The sequence below is a fragment of the Ustilaginoidea virens genome, chromosome 3 (genome assembly GCF_000687475.1).
Source record: "Ustilaginoidea virens chromosome 3, complete sequence".
Taxonomy (NCBI): Eukaryota; Fungi; Ascomycota; class Sordariomycetes; order Hypocreales; family Clavicipitaceae; genus Ustilaginoidea; species Ustilaginoidea virens.
Genome location: NC_057318.1, coordinates 6,031,396 through 6,052,240, shown reverse-complemented (window position 1 = coordinate 6,052,240; position 20,845 = coordinate 6,031,396). Strand labels below are relative to the sequence as shown.

General features: G+C 43.0%; 1 protein-coding gene across 1 annotated transcript; it reads right to left on the bottom strand.

Moving 5' to 3' along the window:
- Window positions 1-14,320: 14,320 nt before the first annotated feature.
- UV8b_04498 (uncharacterized protein) lies at window positions 14,321-20,768 on the bottom strand (the record flags this gene model as incomplete). The annotated part of the gene is made up of 5 exons (XM_043141996.1): window positions 14,321-14,395; window positions 14,464-14,703; window positions 14,768-16,625; window positions 16,678-20,361; window positions 20,416-20,768. The coding sequence occupies 5 exons, from the start codon at window positions 20,766-20,768 to the stop codon at window positions 14,321-14,323; spliced, it is 6,210 nt and encodes a 2,069-aa protein (XP_042997930.1).
- Window positions 20,769-20,845: the final 77 nt, after the last annotated feature.

Genomic DNA, 20,845 nt, shown 5'->3' with positions numbered 1-20,845 from the left:
TTTGCAGACTATATCATCAAAAGTAAGAGTATTACAAATGCGTTCGATATTATCGAAGTAGTACATCTTAACATTGCCGATTAGTATAATTTAAAAAGCTCTAGCGAATATATAATTAGGCAGTCCTAGAAGGCAGCACTTACTCTTAAAGGATACTACCTTTAGTATAAAGAAGTTATCTATTTTGCCACTATATCTATCCTCTGTACGATAGCTACGTAAGAGGTTAGATATCTTTTTTAAAATATTATTAAACCTAGCCTCTACGTAGGCTCTTCGGGTATAATCTTTTTAGTAGTATTATTATTCCGGAGGGTATTCCGGAACGGTTTATCAGTAGCCTTACGGTAGGTTGGCGGGATCTCTAGCTGGGTTATCCTATAACCTAAGTCGGTCTAGGTTTACCGGTCCTCCTATTAAGACGGTCCATTTATCGGCTTAAGTAGGCCGATAGTGCCAGGAGGGGTCTAGTGCTATGCCTATCTTTAGTATTATCGGGTGAGGTATTAGAGCCGGTGGTTGAGGCATTTGAGCCTATAGTTAAGGCATTTAAGCCTATGGTTAAGGCATCCGGGCCTATAGGTTGTGGCTGCGATACCATAATTCGTGATATCTGGCATTAAGGGCAGCTATTTTATTAATATTAGGGGCTTGCCCAGTGCCGCTAGTAGCGGTATATCGGGGAATATTGATATTGGTGGCTTGGAGGGTATCGCTAGCAACTTCGAGGGTATTACTGTCGGCGCTCTCTATTGATTAAAGTATATCATTGGGGCCTATAACCTGACCTTTAGTCCTTATGGGCATATTATAATTCCGAGGGGTATTAGGATAGCCGCCTTAGCTAGCTCGGCTAGGGGTATAACCCCTAGGATGAAGTATTTAGTCGGTCGGGCTATAGTCATCGTCTGTTGAATATTGCTATTATCGGGAGCTTTCCCCTGTCTTAAATAGCGGCCTATAAATAGGCGCTTTCCCTTTCTATTATAGCGGCCGGCCCTTTTCTTCTTCGATAAGAATAGGGGCCTTCTTTAATATAGATAGAGGGATAAGGGGTTATTATGCTATTAGTGTTGCAAAGTCCCTAGGGGTCGAAAGGGCTTATAAAGGTCTTCGCAAGGGTAATCGCGAGGGTATTCGTAATAGTATTCGTAATAGTATCCATAAGGGTATTCGAATAATTATAGTAGGAAGTGAATTCCTTAAGCTTATGATAGAGGGGGCATTTTAGTTTATTTATATCTCCCGTTCGGTATAAGCAGTAGGGACTGATTATTCCCTATCTGGGTTTAACCGAGAGATAAAGGTCTTACGTACAAATTGGAGATCTATTTCTTCTTAAGGCTATTTAGGCATATTCTCTTATTGGAGGCAGTGGGTAAGGGTTTTAACTATTGATGACCCTATGCTTCTAATGTATACCCCTCGTTCCTATAGTATTATTCGGAATTCCCGTAGGAACCGTTTATTAATACGGCTGAATAGCTCCTCGGTCTACTCATTATAATCTTCACGGAATTATTCCTATAGATTATTATCCTTCTTATTACCTATTGCGTAGTTATTAATAAGGTAGGCGATCCGATTATGTAACTATTCATCCGTAATATTGGTAGGGTTAATTTGTTCCGTTGCATCGGCCTAGTCCTCTATGATGACCTTAGCGTAAGACCTAAGCTTTTCGGGTAGTAATGCATCTATCGTAATGTTGATAGGGGTAGGCGTATATGATAGAGAGCGAGGTGTGGGTATTATAAAGAAATAACTAATAAAGGAAAGTAGTAATTAGTAGAGGAAAGAAGGAAGTAATTAATAAAAAGAAGGTTATAATTAGTAAAAAAAGAAAAGAAGGAAGGAAGCAATAATCGGACAGGATATTATAGGCATTCCGATTGCTTATTTAACTATATATCGGTAAATAGGTCTTTTACCATTAAGGTTCTAAGTCGCTTGCATAAGAACTTACGTTTGTGCCTGCTAATAGTATCACGATAGATCTTTAGCGCTACGTATATCCTAGCATAACCAAAGATATCGTAATATTTAGCGATCGTTACTAACTAACACCATTAATCAGTATGATATTGGCGGTTGTTCCTTGTGATAGACGAGTAGGGAAGGTTAGATACAATCAATTTATCCCTTAGTTTATAATATCTATAGCCGTTCTTCGGAATAGGCTAGATTACGTTCCTTATTAGCACGACCTGTTTAAATCGTCTTTTCTTGCTGTTCCTAGCTAATCTGTGAAGTGAACTTTAACTTTACTAATTAGTGTTAGTGTCACATCAAGGGGTACCCAGTTGTACGTAGGGTTGCGCGCGTGGTATTAAGTACCGTAAGGTCACCGGTTAAAGGTATAATTACTTCTTTGATTATGACTATAATTAACTAAGAGGAAAGAAAGGAAGTAAAAGAGTAATTATACGATGTGGCCTTTTTGTGCGTGCCGTAGTCACGTGCTTCGGCGCGGTCGGGCCGGACTGCCCGCGTGCCCTACCGGGCTTAGGGGCATAGGGGCAAAAGTAGCCACATCGTGCGTAACGGGTGTGCGCGGCACATTCGTCGCAATGTGCCCAATTGGTGCCCAATTGGGCACCTTGCGACAGCGATTCCGACAATGGTAGGCCTGTGCCCTCGGCTACGCCTAAAATAGGTATATTTAGGCGAAGTAATTTCTAAATAGGCTCTTCTAAAGCAATTTAGTCGTTATTTACCCCCTCTAAATTAGAAGGCGGTTAGAAATTAAAAGTGCCCTCTAGGCTATTTAAAATAGGGCCTATACCTTTATTTTAGTAGGTAAAAGTAATGAAAGAGGTCTTAGTGACGACCCGGCGATATGGGATATAGACGAGGTAGGTGCTATTACCTAGCGTAGCTAGTAACCTATTTAACTCGGTCTAGGGGGCCAGCTTGTGGCTGATGACCCGTTTTTCTAGAGGGATTAGTACCTCTATAGCCGCACTAATAGCCCTAAAGCTAGTAAGGTCGGGTAGGTAGTAATACGTAATTTCCAGAAAGTCCTTCTTTAATTCCTCGAAAGGTAACGAGGAACGGTTTATAACTACTATTAGATTTACTAAGGTAGTAATACTAAGAATTACTATAGACTAAAGGTAAGAAGGTAATTAAGACTAAAGCATAGTAGCTCTAAGTCGGTCAATAATAACCCGTATAGAGCGTTCTACTAACCTATTTTGCTTATAAATATAAGGGGAAGAGGTTAAAAAATCTATGCCCTTAAGAGCTAGCCAGGCTGTAATAACGTTATTGATTTCCTTGCCACCATTATAGTAGAATTTAATAGCTGATTTGCCATAGCGATTCTTAAGACCTTGGAAGAACCCCTATAATACTGGGAATACCGTAGGTCCTTCCTTATTGGGTAGTAAGTGTACCTAACGGAAGCGTAATTTCCGGTCTACTAAGATGAGGCAAATAGGGCGTTTGTTATGTAGTAGAGGGTTGATTTAGAAGATATCGCCCTCTATAATATCTAAATAATATATAGGGTCTAGTATAGCCCCTAATATAAAACGCCGAACTGACTTTGCCCTTTTATAGGCGATACAGTTAAAATCAGAATCCTTTACCTTACTAAGATCAGGTAATCCTGTGGTTGATGCATAGGTTTTCTTTAAAAGTTAGATTCCGATATGCCTAAGCCGGATGTGCTAAAGTCCGGCTAGTAATAGCAGCTTTTAATACTCGATATCAGCTGCTAATACTGGGGCTGGGTTGAGGGCGACTGGGGCCCTCTGTGGTGGTTAGGCTATATTAGGAATAATAGCCTCTTTTAGTACCACCGAAAAACCAGGACTAGCTAGTAGGGTAGCTTGCGAATTAGCTAGTGGATTAGCTTAAGAATTAGCTAGTAGATGGTCCGAGTTAGCTAGTAGGGTAGGTAAATCCTCTAGCAGGGGATATTCCTTATATTCTTCTAGGTTAGCTAGGGCAGGTAATTCGACCGAGATACTATATAAAGCCGGGTAATTTTAGCTAGTATAGTATAAAAACGGCAAATCTACCCCTTTTTATTATAAAAAGAAGCTATACTTCTTAAAATTAAGAAGCCTAATGCACTTATTGTTACTATTAACTAGGCTTTAGCCCTGAATACTGCTACGATTCAGATAGTATTTAACGCCGCTAAAGATGTTAATATTAAAAGCTGGTATAAAGAGGGCGTTGGTCAGCTTTAAGGTGCCCTACTGAGGTGGGTTAGTGGCCTATAGTACGGTAAAACGCGCTATGCCCCACCCACTGGGCTTAATTGGGCCACCACTTGTGCTGATAATTGGTCTGTTTCTAATATAGTATTAGAAGTAGGTAAAATACTTTTTATCGTTAATAATATATACTGTAGAACTAGTATCGTAGAGTAAAGAATCTATTAGCGTTTTCCCACCAGATTATGCACTATAGCTAGTAGCTAGAAATTGCATATATTTGCAGTCCTGGAAGGAAGAATAGGCTATCTTACTAGGTATAAGACTTAGAGTATTATAATTCCTTAGTATAAAGGAATTAATAGTCTTTTCCTTTTCGTCGGTCTTTTGTAGGGTATCTGCTTTATTAGCTGAATCTTTCTTTTTTTTATTCTTCTTCTTATTTTCTAGCTTACCCTATATAGCTAAAGAAGACCCTTATTGGGTAGAAGACCCCTATTTCTTTTTGTTGGCGTTAGTGGTAGTATTTTTACCACCCTTGCTAGTATTATTACTAGCTGGCTTACTACTATTATTAGTAGCGGCACCCTTAACCTTTGCGAGGTAGGTAGTAGCCCTTACTACTGATGACCCTTTAATACGTTATTCTTCTAGTAAATTAACTATATAAAATTACAGGTTAATATTTAATGTATTTCCCTGAGTATAGGCGATTCTTATTATTATGCAGTGCCGTTCTGCCTACTGAAAAAAGACCCTTTCTATAGCATATAAATACTGGCTGATTTGGTCGAAAGGTTGTATATAGGAGCCTAAAATTTACAGCCTGGATAGGTAGCTATTAAAGGAGGCGTTGAAAGATTCTAAGGTACCCTTATAGCCTATAAAATTTAGTTAATAAAAGGCAGGGTATAGGTGGGTCCGCTATACGTCTGATGAGTGAGAATACTATTTGGTGAGTAACGTAAAGGCTAACTTTAGGTTAGTATACTAGTTGATAGCGGCAGCTGGTCCTTCTATGCAACTATTCTTAATAAGTAATAGTAAAAGTGCTTGCTCTAAATCGTTGAAACTATTAGCAATAGAAGGATTTTCGATGAATTTAGCGATATTAAGTGCATTAAGTTGAATCATAAGGGCCTGTTTCTATTGGTTGAAGTTAGATACCCCCTTTAGCTTTTGGGATTCTTGGAATCTATTAGCTATTTTAGCTAATTCCTTGATAGCTATAGCGCTGATTTGGCTGCTAATGCTGGATGGAACCGGCAGGGGTTGCTGGGCTTTGGGTAGTAATAGTGGGTTATTTCCTTTACATATAGGGGTTTGGAAGGTATCCACATCTATTATATCCTAGGATAGTAGGCTAGTAGTAGGCTTGATTAGTCTGTCTACTAAGGTGCCTACCTTATTAGCTAAAAAATCGATTTTAAAATTAATTCGATTAAATTTATAGTTGAATTCTTTTCTTATTTCCTATTAGTCTTCCCTAAGCTAGGCAATTTCCTAGTTATTATCAGATTCTTCTATCTCTGCCGTATAGCTTAGGTTATCGGCAGTAGGAACGTTTTAACTAGCCATTATAGGAAGAGAAAAGGTGCCGGAAAGTCTTAAAAATGCGAAGAAAATCAAGACTGAAAATCTAGATAAAACTAGAAGAAAGCTGCATTAAGGAATAACCTTAGAAAATCTTTAGAAAATCCTATTGAAAAGGATATATTGCAGCTTAGTATGGTAGCTAGGTTCCTAAATCTAGGATAATCAGTCCCTTACTGCAGATTAGTAATATCGTTAGTTAGATTTCTGGGAGGTTAGCTGCCAAATACATTAAAATCCTAAGTTAGCGTAAAAAGGTCTTAAGCTAGAAGCCTTAAGACTCCAGGCTTATAACCTATTGCAAAATGGTGACTCAGAACACTATTAGAAAGTATATTAAGTACCGACAGTGGCGTATAAGGCGTTGCAGAATAAAATAAAGAGCTGGTTAAAGATTTAAAGCGCACAAGAGGTTGACCAGAGCAAAGATATCAGGGAAATCTAATTCTAATTGTTGGTGACTATTCTAGCTAGAAAGAGGGAATTTTGGGCATATTTCTACCATCTTAAAAAAGTGGTTGAAAATAATGAAAAACCGCAAAAATAGCGAAAAACCCGACGAAAAGTCGGTCTGCCCAACCGTGCCCAATCTATGCCCAATATCCTACCCAGTGTATACCCAACCAAGCCCAGTGGCTTATAGCGGTGTGCCGGATGCCCTATAATAGCCTGCCGTACAGGCCGGAAGCCCTATATCGGTCTGCCGTAAATGACCGGTATAGCGGGTGACTGTATGTAGAAGGCCGAAAGTGCTGGTATTAGTAAGGTTTGCCCATTTGGTAATCCCGTAGAAATGCGCCGCCTGTTATAGGCCCTGTGGCCCACTGTGACCGGCCGCTGTGGCCGGATTGTGGGTCGCTGTACCGGTGCCGTGACCGGCGCTATAGCCCACTGTAATCGGCGTTGTGGGGCGCTGCGCCCCACCATAGCGCCTGGTATAGCCACCGCGATATCTCAACGTAGAGACGTCGTACGGTAGCGAGACCAGTACCAAAATACAGCTAAAAAGGCGCTGATTTCAATAATATCTATCGCTAGCTACTGGCCCTGACTAAGTTAGGCTAGTATCACTATCACTACTGCTAGTATATATAATATCCAATATTATAATTAATAAGGACTAAGAAGAGGCTCTCGTTAATGCTATTGCTTCTAATACTATTATCGATGCCTCTTTTCTAACCGTAAAAGAGTAAGCCGACTTATAGCTTGCTAATTAATTACGCTGGGAAGGGAAGATAATAACCTTAGGAGCCCCCTTCGAATAGTCTGACTATATAGAGGTAGAAGCGTTATAAGCCCGCAATATATTCCGATTTATTACCTTTAATATCGGTAAATATAGAGCCTAATATCTTTCTAACTTACGTATAGTACAAGAGATTAAGGGTAAAGGTATAGATACGCTATATAAAAAGTCACAATTTATCATATAAGGTTATAGTGATAATAAAAAGCAATTAATATTGACTCAGTCCCCTACAATCCAACGGGCTAATTAATAGCTACTTATATTATTAGCCCTATCACTATAACGCTCTTACGGCTTATTCCTCTAGATATATAATATTATATAGGCTTACGTATAGTTATTAACTACCCTTAATCGGTCGATTATCGCTAAATTACCTAAGCAGATAGCTTACTAATACCCTGATAATACTATTATAGAAGTAGTAAAGCTACTGTATAGAATAGCTAAAGTAGGCACCTACTAGTAGGCGATATACTTCCGGCACTATCGCGAGAAGTTAGGTATAACTATATCGACTTATAACCCCTATTTGCTAATATCCACCGGCGATACCGACCGTACTAACGATACTATATGCTTCGGTATTATAGGTATATAGACTAATAATACCCTTAGCCTAAGTGATGATGCCTTCTTCTAATAGGAAGAATTAGAGCTTACTAAGGCAGGCTTTAACGCCAAGCCTAAGACGAAGCTATTACCAACTGTGCCCCTAATATTTAACGGATGCATCCTAATAGCTAATAATAACGGTATAACCTTATGCCAGAAAGGGTAAAGTAAGAAGATTACGACTATCGATAAGAATACGCCTATAGCCTAGCGTAATTATATCGAATAATACGCTCGTGGCGCTTATATAGCTACGGTCTGCTAGCCTAAGGCGTCCTTTGACCTATCTATCGCAGTATAATACTAGCAACCTGACCCTAACGATATCGCGAGGTTAAATAAGCGCCTTTAATAGCAGCATAATAACTAGGGTCGTGGCTTACGGTATATTAATCTAGCCCTTACTATAGCCAAACTCTTTGTATTCATTAATGGATCCTTTACTAATAATAAAGATTTAAGCTCCTAGATTGGCTATATTATTATGCTAGGGAATGAAGAGGATAACCTTACAGATAATACCTTCCTACTAACCGGTAATATTGTCACTTACAGCTCTACAAAAAGTAAGCGTATAATATATAGCGCACTCGCTTCGGAGCTATATAGTATAGTACAAGGGGTCGATATTGTATACGTGATAGGCACGACCCTTAATATAATTACCAATAGGCTAGGATTGCCAAAGGTCCCTACTATTGTATATATAGATTCGTTTTCATTATACGAATGCCTCATTAAGCTAAGCACTACTAAGAAGAAAAGGCTTATGATAGATATTATAGCCTTGCGATAGTTATACAAGCGCCAGGAGATATATGAGATCTATTAGATTAATGGGAATAACAATCTCGCTGATGTAATAACTAAGAGAACGCCTAATAAAGCCCTTAAGACTTTTGTCGACCGTAATCAGGCTGCTATATGTGTGGAAGGGTAGGTAAAGAGGCTAGTTAATATCTAACTGCATTTGGGTATGATTGGTGATATTATAGGTGGTAAGTGTGTGGATTTTCCTATATTCAATATTGTGTTATTTTACTGCGTTTACTACTGCCCCTTTTTGCCCCTTTGTTTTGGCTGCGATATTTAATATACCGGCTGTACGGTATGATGCCGGCCGCGTGGCGCGATAGCATTATTACCGGCACAACCTGCTGAGACCGTGCCGCACTCTTTTTTCTATGTGTGCGCCTTATATCCTAGCGATTCCGATGTTTGCCTCTATAAAAAGAGAAGCTGCTAGTGTTGGAATCGCTGTCGTAAGGTGTCTAATTAGGCATATTGCAACGGATGTGCCGTGCATACTGCCGCATATATGATGTGGCCCCTTTTGCCCCTTTACCCCTGAGCCCGGTAGGGCACGCGGGTAGCCCGGCCCGACTGCGCTGATGCATATGACCACAGTATGCATAAAAAGGCTATATCGTGTAATTACCCTCTTTTGCTTCCTTTCTTCCTTTTTAGATAGTCAGTCATAATTAAAGAAGTAATCATACCTTTGACCGGTGACCTCACGGTACATGATACCACGCGCGCGACCCTACGTACAACTGGGTACCCCGAGTTTATATCAACAGATACATCCTCACAGTTGATAAGACTAATAGTATAATAATATTATACTAGAAAGGCTAAAGTAAAAAGATCGCGACTATCGATAAGAATGCGCCCGCAGCCTAGTATAATTATATCGAATAACGCGCTTATAGCGCTTATGTGGCTATGGTCTGCCAGCCTAAGGCCTCTTTTAACCTATTTATCGCAGCATAATACTAGTAACCTGACCCTAAGGATATCGCAAGGTTGAATAAGCGCTTTTAATAGTAACGCAATAACTAGGATTATAGCTTACGGTATATTAATCTGGCCCTTACTATAGCCAAACTCTTTGTATTTATTGACGGATCCTTTACTAATAATAAAGATTTGAGCTCCTAGATTAGATATATTATTATACTAAGGAATAAACAGGATAATCCTATGGATAATGCTAATACCTTCCTACTAACCGGTAATATCGTCACTTATAGCTCTATAAAGAGCAAGCGTATAATATATAGCACACTCGCTTCGGAGCTATATAGTATAGTGTAAGGGGTCGATATTGTATATACAATAGGCATAACCCTCAATATAATTACTATTAGGCTGGGATTACCGAAGATTCCTACCATTATATATATAGACTCATTTTTACTATATGAATGCCTTATTAAGCTAGGCATTACGAAGGAGAAAAGGCTTATAATAGATATTATAGCCTTACGATAGTCATACGAGCGCCGGGAGATATAAAAGGTCTGCTAGATTAATGGGAATAATAATCTCGCCGATATAATAACTAAGGGAACGCTAAATAAAGCCCTTAAGACCTTCGTTGACTACAATAAGGCTATAATACATATAGAAGGGTGGGTAAAGAGGCTAGTCAATATCTAACTACGTTTGGAAGGTATTAGTGATATTATAGGTGGCAAGTGGGTGGATTTTCCTATGTTTAATATTATATTCAACGCTGCATTTGCTGCTTTTATTGCGTTTACTGCTGCCCCTTTTGCCCTTTTGTTTTGGCTGCGATATTCAATATACCGGCTATACGGTATAACGCCGGCCGCGCGGCGCGATAGCGTTATCGGCGGCACAACCTGCCGAGACCGCGCCGCACTTTTCTTTCTATATATGCGCCTTACATCCTAGCGATTCCGATGTTTGCTTCTATAAAAAGAGAAGCTGCTAGTATCGGAATCGCTGTCGCAAGGTGCCCAATTGGGCATATTGCGACGAATGTGCCGCGCACACCTATTGCACACGATGTGGCCACTTTTGCCCCTTTACCCCTGAGCCCGGTAGGGCACGCGGGCAGCCCGGCCCGACTGCGCCAATGCACGTGACTACGGCATGCATAAAAAGGTCATATCGTATAATTACCCTCTTTTCCTTCCTTTCTTTCCTTTTAAATAGTCAGTCATTAGTAAAGTCAAGAAATCCTTTACTTAGTGACCCCACAGTACATGATACCACGCGCGCGACCCTACGTACAACTGGGTACCCCGAGTTTATATCAACAGTATTATCGGGTAATCCTAATAGGTGGCATTTACTTTTAAAAGATATAATCTTTAGTATAAGAAAATTATCTATTTTGCTGCTATATCTATCCTCTATACGATAGCTATATAAGAGGTTAGATATCTTCTTCGATATATTATTAAACCTAGTTTAGGAATAATCTTCTTAATTAAATCCGGCCTTTATATAGGCTTTTCGGGTATAACCTTAAGGGTATTCCGGAGGGTATTCTAGAATAGCTTATCGGTAGCCTTACGGTAGGCTAGTGGGATCTTTAGTGGGGTTATCTTATAACCTAGGTCGGTCCGGGTTTATTAGTACTCTTATTAAAACTATCCGTTTATCGGCCTAAATAGGCCGATATTGGCAGGAAAGGCTAGGTGCTATGCCTATTTTTAGTATTATTAGATAAAGCGTTAGGGCCTATGGGCCGCGATACCGCGATTCGTAATATCTAGTATTAGGGGCGGTATTAGCTTAGAGGGTATTATTATTAGGGTCCTCTATTAAAGGAAGTATATTATTAGGGCCTATAACTTGACCTCTATTGGGCATACTATAACCTTGAGGGGCATTAAGATAGCCGCCTCGGCTAAAGGTATAATCCCTAGGGCGATATATATAATCGGGTCGGTCTTATAGGCTATAATTATTAGCCGTTGTATATTATTATTAATAATAGGGGCTTTCCCCTATTTTAAATAGCGGCCTATTATAAATAAGCGTCTTCCCTTTAGGTTATAGGGACTAGCCCCTTTCTTCTTTGGTAGGGGTAAAGGTAAAAAGCTTTTTCAATATAAAAGGGGGAACAATAGGTTATTATAATTATAATCGTTCTATTAGTATAATAAAGTTCCTTAGCATTGATAGGGCTTATAAGAGCCGTAATGCGAGCCTTAGCGAGGGTATTTATATAACTATTATAGGTGCTCATAATAATAATAATGAGGGCTTTATATATATATATAAAGGCGTATTTTGAAGCCTTTATATCTCTTGCTTAGTATTACTGATGGGTAGTGAGGCTTCTTTAGTAGAGTTAAGCTAGGATAGGAATACGCTATAAGCAAATTGCCGGGTTATTTCCTCTTAAGGCCATTATAGATTCTATTATTATTAAAGGTATTTAAGTAGGGTTAATATTATTAGGGAACCCAATACTCCAATATATATGCCGCGTTCCCGTAATATTAAGCGGAATTACCGTAAAACCTAAGCATTAATACGGCAGAATAGGGCTTTATTCTACTCGCTATAATCTTCGCAGAATTATTCCTAAAGGTTATTATCTAGATAGGTGTTTTCCTAATAGGTATCTATAAAGAATGCGATACGGTTATATAGCTGTATATTTATAGTATTATTAGGGTCGACGGGCTCTATAGTATTAATCTAATTATCATTAAAGAGTAAGGCAAACCGTTATATCCTCTTAGGTAGCTCTCGTAGTTATTATAATATTAATAATAATAAGGCTATAGTATTGAGATGAGGGTTTAAAAAGGGGGGGGGGATATATTGCAAGGAGTATAAGATTCCCTCTTGTAGGGAGTATAAGATTCAAGGGGGCTTTTACTATAGTAGTAAAAGAAAGAAAGAATAGGAAAAGGTTATAAATCGTTCTTCCTAAATGCTAAGGGTATCTTTAAATATTGTGATATTTAGTATAAGTTTCTTCCTCGTAATAGACGAGGGGAAGGAGAGGTTATAAATTGTTCTCCCTCTAGTTAGTATAGCTAAGAAAGCTTAACTGCCTCTTTAAAATTAATATCTTACTAATTTATAATACACCATTCTTTACGGGATGTAATTATCCTATGAGTAGTAGTTATTACTACTGATCAGTATTGATATAAACTCGGGATACCTAGTTGTACGTAGGGTCGCGCGCGTGGTATTATATACCGTGAGGTCACTAAGTAAAGGATTTATTTGTTTTACTAATGACTGACTATATAAAAGGGAAGAAAGGAAGCAAAAGAGGGTAATTATACGATATAGCCTTTTTGTGCGTGCCGTAGTCACGTGTATTGGCGCAGTCGGGCCGGGCTGCCCGCGTGCCCTACCGGGCTTAGGGGTAAAGGGGCAAAAGGGGCTAAAGTGGCCACATCGTGCGCATCGGGTGTGCGCGGCACATCCGTCGCAATGTGCCCAATTGGTGCCCAATTGGGCACCTTGCGACAGCGATTCCGACAGCTAACCCTTATCTATCAATTCTAAAGAATAATGAGGCGCATAGGGCTGAATTGATAGAATATATTAAAAAAGCGTGGGCAGCAGTGCCACAGCCCTTAATTACGAGGCTGATTAAGTCTATGCCACAGCGCTTATATGCTGTAATTCGCGCATGTGGTTAGTATACTAAATATTGATCGCGAAAAGCAGGGCTATTTGCCACATCTTGTTTTATTAGAATTAATATATTACTACCTAAGTTGTGGCTATTTGAATTCTTACGCGATAATGTGGTGATGGCGTTGATATGGGGGTTGTTGCGACACTTTTGCGTATATACTGTACTTGGAACCATTGTTCATCGATGCTGCGACTTTGCAGCCACCGGTCTAAGAGCAAAGGCGACCGTTGGTTCTTGTCGCATGACAGCCTCTTGCATCTAATACGCTGCATGCATTAGTCCAAGACCATGCTGATTTGATCTATGTGGCCAAACTTGCATCAAGCATCTACTCCCAAGGCAGTCATAAAAATCTCAAGCTGTAGGCTATATGGTGCTCCTAGCAATCGCAACACCCAGTTGGGAAAAATTACACTCTTAAACGAAATCCGAAGAAATAAAGGTGTGCTAAGCACGCCCTTCTCATTTAGAGGCAAGATAATACGGAAGTAGTACACACGAGTTCCCTCGGAGGAGGTTCCATGCACTTGCAAATTCACATTGAAAAGCATCAAGATGAAGACTCTTTGTTAATAGTGCATAATACGAATCATTTAAGTCATCAATTGCTAGGGCGAATGGTTTAGTGGTATAATACTCCCTTAGCAAGATTACGTATCTGGGAGTGGTCCAGGGTTCGATTCCCTGTTCGTCCAACTCTGTGGTATCAATTCCACAACAAATCCTGTCATTTTTTTTTGGCATGCCCCCGGTTTTGCTGGAATTTTTACTGGGTCTGGGTCTGGTGGATGATACAAGCATCCATCCAGCGTAAAGAGCGTCACCTTTTTATTTGTCCTGCTACTACCCTTGTCGCAAAACGAAGTAACCGGCAGACGGAAAAGATGTGACGGCGAATCTGTTGAGTCTTACCAGCCCGTCTGGACGAGGGACTTGGGCCGGACTCGCATATTCTTCGGATTCGGCGCGAAGGCCTGTCAAGATGGATGATTGTTTGTATTCGCTAATAGGTATGCAATGAACACTGTTGCATTCCACGCCCTCCCACGAATCATTGAAGCAAGCGAATTTTATTCACGCAGGTCTGTTACTTTCTAGATTTACCTTCTTTCACGGTTCCTATAACGCCGAGGAGAAAATGTTCGACTATATCGAGGGTTGTGCGCCATTGCAATGCTGAAAAAAGTGCGCTTCCAATGAAGCATGGAAGCAAGAGAGAGAACCGGCAAGCGAACCTGCTCTCCCGTCTGTCGTAAGCTCGCTTCATCTCTTCTTGGGCAAAAAGAGGCTTGGTTTGCCCTTTTTTCGAGGACCTTGTGGTGGAGGTTTCTGCATTATCTGTGCTCAAATCTGGGTTAGCGCGTGGTAAGAAGCATGCCTTGTGTTTGCTTGGTTCATTCTCCCACCTTTGGGTTGGATGAAGAAGAGCTGCTGGAGCTGCTGGTTCGATTCGCCAATGATGTCGATCCGCTCGACGCAGCCCTCATCGGAATCGCTTCTTGGTTCGTCAACACTTGAGCCGGAGGACGTTCCGGAGGAACCATCCCCAGCACAGACATTGCCGACGGATCTCTCGGGGGCTTCATGTGAGTTACCGGCCTCTGGTTGAACTTGCCCATCAACCCGCCTCGCTGCTTGTTCGCAATCTGCAACGTCGTTAGAAGAAAGCTTGCTTGCACTCTCGTTGTTTTTATTTGATACGATACGTACTCTCTTTGCTGTCTGATTCCCGTCATGAAGATCGTCTATATGTCTCTTTTTACTACCCAGGTTTTGATTGTCGGAAGTATGTATAACGGGGACACCGCCTTCCCGGGGAACAATGTTGGCTGAGCCGCCGTCAGCATTGTTCCAAGGCGTACTACTACTTTCGGCTGGTGCAGAGCAAGGCGGTGTGGTATTGCTGGGTCCAGACGCATCCGATTTCCAACCCTGTGCATCAGCTCCAGAGTCGCCTGCCAATGCCGCGTCTATCATATCGACGTCTCTAGGGGACTCAATAATGGCGGGCTTGGAGGATAGTGGGTTCGCTCGCTCAAGTGGCTTCCTGAACATGCCCAGGATATCCCCCTTTGTGTACCGGTCTCGGAGCTTGGCATCTTCAATCAGCTTCTTCCAAAACTCGCCCTGAACGAGTGCTCTCGAATCCCCCAGGATCCAGAGTGACGACTTGGCACGCGTGAGACCGACGTTCATACGTCGAATGTCCGTCATGAAACCAATGCCACCGGTTGAACTGGCTCTCACGCAGGAAAAGATGATGATCTCACATTCTCGACCCTGGAAGGCATCCGTGGTGTTGAACTCGATAATGTCCGTAATACGTTCGCCGTACCGTCCTTGGAAGCGATTTCGGAGCTCAAACAGCTGTGCTTTGTAAGGAGTGATAATGCCAATCTTTCCTGTCAGATCGCACTGTTTATATTCCCTGCTGAAGCGGTCGTACATTTCCAAGGCCACATCCAGTTCTCTGGTGTTGACCAGCGACTGGCCTTTTCGGCCTTTGGTTTGCATACCTTCCACGTCAAAGAAACGGTAGGGGCCAAGAAGAGCACTTTGATGCCATGGTTGCTCTCGGAGTTGCAGCATGTCCTGCCCGTCCTGAAGCTGACCTTCGTAAAATTCCGTGCTAGGAAACTTGCTGATTTCAGGATGCATTCGGTACTGCATGTCGAGCAGGTGGACGGATTTGGGGTGGTTTTGCTGCATGCGCACGAACAGACTCTGGTCGTAGCCGAACCTTGCAGCCGACTGAGACAGTACTGTGGGAGGGAGCTGTTTGGGATCACCAACGAGTATACATTTGCAGCAACCGTACTTTAATGGAATCAATGCACTCAGCTCAACACATTGTGCGGCTTCGTCGATAATGACCGTCTCAAACTCGACGTCCAGGTTGCGGAACATTTCATGTCCGCTGCCACTGAGCGTCGAGCAGATGACATGGGCCGAATTGAGAATCTCCTGTTGAACCTGGCGTCTCCGCATTTCCATCTCTCGGGCGAGCGAGTTTCCACTGTCCTTGTTGGCATCGATCCGTTTACCTATTTGCATTTGCTGTCGCTTGAGTTCGTCAAACTTTCTGGAAAAGGTACTCTGCCCGGTGACATCATCTTGGGCCCGAGCCTCGTCAAGACGCTGCCGAATTGCCGAGAGCTCCCCTTTAATCTTGGCTGCGTCTTCGTGGAGTTTTTCTCGTTCAGCCTTGGCCTTATCCTTCGTGTCATCACCTTCCAATCGAGCGCGGACTAGCTCATCGAGCGAAACATCCTTTACTGCAGCGCTGATGGCATCGCTTCTCCCGAGGCGAAGGACATTGATGGGCTTGGTCTTCCCACCAGTAGTCCTTACGCCACTCTTGAGACGGAGGACAAGTTCGTCAACAGCTGCGTTACTTGGGGCGCAGACGAGAAGTTTCTTAGAGCGTGATGCCGTCAAGGGTCTCGGTGCTGCTAGAGGTCGCAGGAGAGCACCTACGTTCAAGCCGGTCGCGGCTTGCGAGAGCTGCTCTGACAAGAGGGAACCAACCATGGCAGTAATGGTCTTTGTCTTGCCAGTTCCAGGTGGTCTACATAGCAGTCAGCAATGTCATCAAGTTTTGCTCTCCGAGTGTGGCATACCCTTGTATAAGTGTGAATCCATCGTTTTCGTGAGCTCCAAGCACAGCCAAAGCTTGACCACGATTGAGAGCCCAGTTCTGCATTATGTTTGTCACTCTTTCGTCCCCATAGCGAATGATTGGCGAAGGCTCTGCTTTCAAAATCTCATCCATCAGATCGTAGTACTGAAGGCTCTCCAACGCAGCGTATTCTCTTTCAATCGTCGTCATATTCGTAACTTTGATTGCGTTTGCATTGGCACCTGGCGATAGCACGGACGAAAGCGGGTTGTTGCGCGACGCGACACGAAACGTAATTTCAACCATATCCTTTTTGTGGGTGGTTCGATGCACCCGGGCAAGACAATGCTTCGAATCTGGACTGTTTAGCGGGTTCTCAGCCTCAGACACCAGCAAGATATCGCCTTCAGAGACTCCTCCCCTCTCTCTATTCTGCATAGCGGGAAGTGTGAACGCAACTTCCAGATAGCTATCCACACTTGCACGACTGGCTATCTTCATGCCAAAAGATTGGGATGTTATCTCATCCTTGGCTGTCACAAAGGATCGCCATGCTTCCGACGCCAACAAGGGGAAAAAGGTGGCCTGGTATGATCGAGGGTCGGGGTACTTGGTAGCGACCTCCGAGGCTGCTGGCCCATTAGGCGGATCATTGCCCTGGTGGAAAATGTCCCACGATAGGATCGTGTTATGAAGTCTGTCCATCGGAGGGATTAAACGAGCTCTCATTTCTTTTACAGTTCGTTGTTGTCGAATCTTCTTGACTGGCCGGCGAACTCTGTCCCGCAAAACTTCTTGACGTCGCCTCTCTTGTTCATCCAAGTCCTTCTGGCCACCAGTGGTTAGAAGAGCAAGTTCCCCATCGTCATCAGACTCTTCATCTTCGTCAGAATCATCATCAGAGCTGTTGACCATGATTTCACTCCTGGTATGGTCTTTGCCGGTCACTCCAAGACTATGAATACCAGACCCTTCGCCAGGTACTGTTTCGCCCCGAATTCTCTTGGCTCTTGCAATAGCTTCAGCATCTCTCTTGGCCTTTTCAACCTTTTCTCGTTGCCTGCTCTCTTTGATTGCCGATATTGCTTTCTGGTCAGGCTTCTTGCCTTGTGCCATGGCTTTTTGGGCTGCGAGTTGTTTTAGGATGGGGCTGTCTGCAGATCGACTTAATTCCAGAACATCATCTCGATTCGTTCTTTTAACATGAGCAGGTTCAGTTGTCACACTACCCGGTGGTGCAGACTTCGACCAAGCGTCCAGTCTACTTTGTTTCTTGGCAGTGATCTTGCTCGAGAAAGAGCTCGTCTCGGGAGCATCTGACGAGATACCGAGTTGGACGATTTGAATCTCTTCATCATGACCAAGTGCCTGCAGCAACTCGGCTCGCTGTTGATCGTTCAAATTGGTCAAACGAATGTATTTCCCTGGCGTCGTTGTAGGAATGCAAGCCTCCGTAATAAGTTTTCGAGAAGCAGCGTTGATTTCCAGTTTATTTTCCCGGAGCCGCGTCAAAATCTTGCAGAGAACTCGGACAGTGACGTCGACTAGCCACCTGTCTTTGAGTCGAATCATATTTTCCATACCTCGAAAGTTCTCCTTGGCGGGACCCAGAATGATGGGCATAACTTCGTGTTCGCTTTTGCCGAGAGCGGTGGCAGAGGTAAGCAAACCATCTTGAGCAATCAGCGCTTCCGCCAATTCCATGATTTCACGGCAGAACTCGGTCATGATACTATTCGAAATGCAAAACGACCATGCCTCAATGTTTCGGCAGGACTTGGATACGAAACGCCATTGCTCATGCCACCAGCGGCGCACTATCGCCGCAGATTTGGAATCCAATGTCTTGGTTCTCAGAACTCCAGATGTGTCGTCTGACAAACCTTGCATAACATCCCTACACATGTTCAGGAGTGGTCGTATAGGACCCCAGGGGAATGGCGGTTTCAAAACGATGTCCAAAGTCCAGACTATGGATGACAAAGTTTGCTCTGGATGCAGTTTCGACATGTGCTCTATCGCATCACTTCTTGACAACTCCCCTGTCCAATTCTTTAGGATTTCTGCTGCTCCATCAGCCAGCCCAGAGTTACCGTGAACTGATAATCCGACGATGACCTGGATTGGCAGACGGTCTGTAAATATTGTGTTCAAGTCTGTTGCATCTACTTCAGAGATACGGGTCAAGATTCTTGTCAATACTTCTGCCGTGGCGCCCAGAGATGCGTTGAACCCTTGACTAGATTCATCCAATTCGCTAGCGACTTTTTGCGGTCGTATCTCTTCCACTGAGATCAGCGGCGCTATACTTACCAAGGTATCCTTTACGAGGGGTATTTGATCGTCGCAAGATTGCAGCATCTCGGAAATAGCTTCCCAGAGCATTTGGGACTTTCGAGTTACTGTTAGTTGTAACGTTCTGCTATTGTGAATGGCTTGGAAATCTTCTGCCAACATCTTCATGTCGAGTCTCATGGCTGTCTGGAGGACTGATCTTGAGGCATCGGAAACTTTGAATGTAGTCCACCCTTCCTTGGATTCCTGGGGCTGTTTCAGGCTCTTCAGGATGAGATCCTTGTTTGCAACCACCAGATTGAAGGCTGCACTTGCGGATAGATGAGCGGTCCCGGTTGCTATCTGCGTATTTGGATCCAGAAAGGATCTCATGGTGAATATCATGGCATCAAAGCCGGCGCGAATGCATGCGGCATGGCCCGGCTCGCCGATGTATGGATCTTTGGCCAGGCGCTCAAACAAGGTTTGTATGAGAACCTCACAGGCGTCATACCTACGATCTCGACTCAACGACATGAGCCAAGGCTGTATCCAGGAAGTGGGGAACGGAACAACATCTTCTTCCAGATTGAAGCCATTCCAGCAATCCTCGAGGGATTGACGGAGGAGAGTCTTGTACACTGGGCTCACGAAGACCAAATCGGGAATTACGTTTGGTCGAGCGTCGCCAATAACGTCCCAGAATGCCTTCGCCGACTCCTGCAGAAAACTTTTTAGGACTCGAATCGTCACAACCAGTACGCCTTCCGAGAGGCAGTTTTGTATGTGGCGAAAGAGAAGGTCGTAGATGCTTGGACTACCTGGTCGTACCTCCAGGCTTCTGAGGTGGCTCAAGATGAGAGTCTCTGGCAGTTTCGCAAGGATGGTTTCGAAACCCTCCCAGAAATGTTCGATTTCTAGGTATATCTCCGTTGAGGGCTGAGCGGCGTCTTTTCGAACAATGTCGTCTATTGCACTGATCAACCCATTGCTCACGGCCCATTCAAACTGTTCTTCCGTTATCGATTTGGCACTGATGCCTTTCCAGTTTTCATGAGCCCATTTTCGACGATCGTCATTTTTTTGATCAAATAGGAAAAAGGTCATCCCAGGTAATGGATCTTTATTCCCAAGTTTCAGATAATTTTTACCCTGCAGCCGCATGAAGACGTATTGGAAGACTGCTCGCTGATCTGGGTCTGCCATATACGGCATGCAGCACAACGCTTCATAGATCGCAATTAAGACTGTTGAAAGATTGTCTCCGAGTTGGCTTTTCTTGAATACGGCCCCGCTGCTTTCAATCTTCCCAATGTAGTTCTTTGCCCAGGTAAGATTATGATCAATTCGGCCAATATCGATGCGGTCAAGCATTTCTTTTATGTGAAGAATGACTTCTTCGTTCCACTTCCTATACTTTCTTAGATCCTCGCCAGTCAAAACGAGGTGTCATCAAAGAGCTTACTCGGAAAATTTTCGGAGGTAGACTGGCCGCTTCATGTGCCAGTTGAGGACACAGTCTGAGCATGTCCTGAGCGTCTGCTCGATTTTCTCTTTGAATTCTTCTAGCCATTTCCCGGCATCGGTTTTATCAAAGCCGAATATCAGGCTATTCCAGTATGTTATCTCGATGCGACGGTTGCCATCTTCGATTCTTTGCTTCTTCTCCTCGACAGAAATCTTTGACTCGGGGTCATCGAGCGTTTTGTAGTCTTCGAAGTCTTCCTCATCAGTCTTCGGACAGAGTAGGTGGCATTCTTTTGGAAGGTTCTGCAATTCCTCAAACCACTTGGCGAGCACCTCATTAAGTTCCGACATAATGGCTTCAGGGTCATCAGGCCCATTTCCACAACCAAGCCCTCTCGTAACCAGTAACGGAGCTTGAGCTCTTCAAC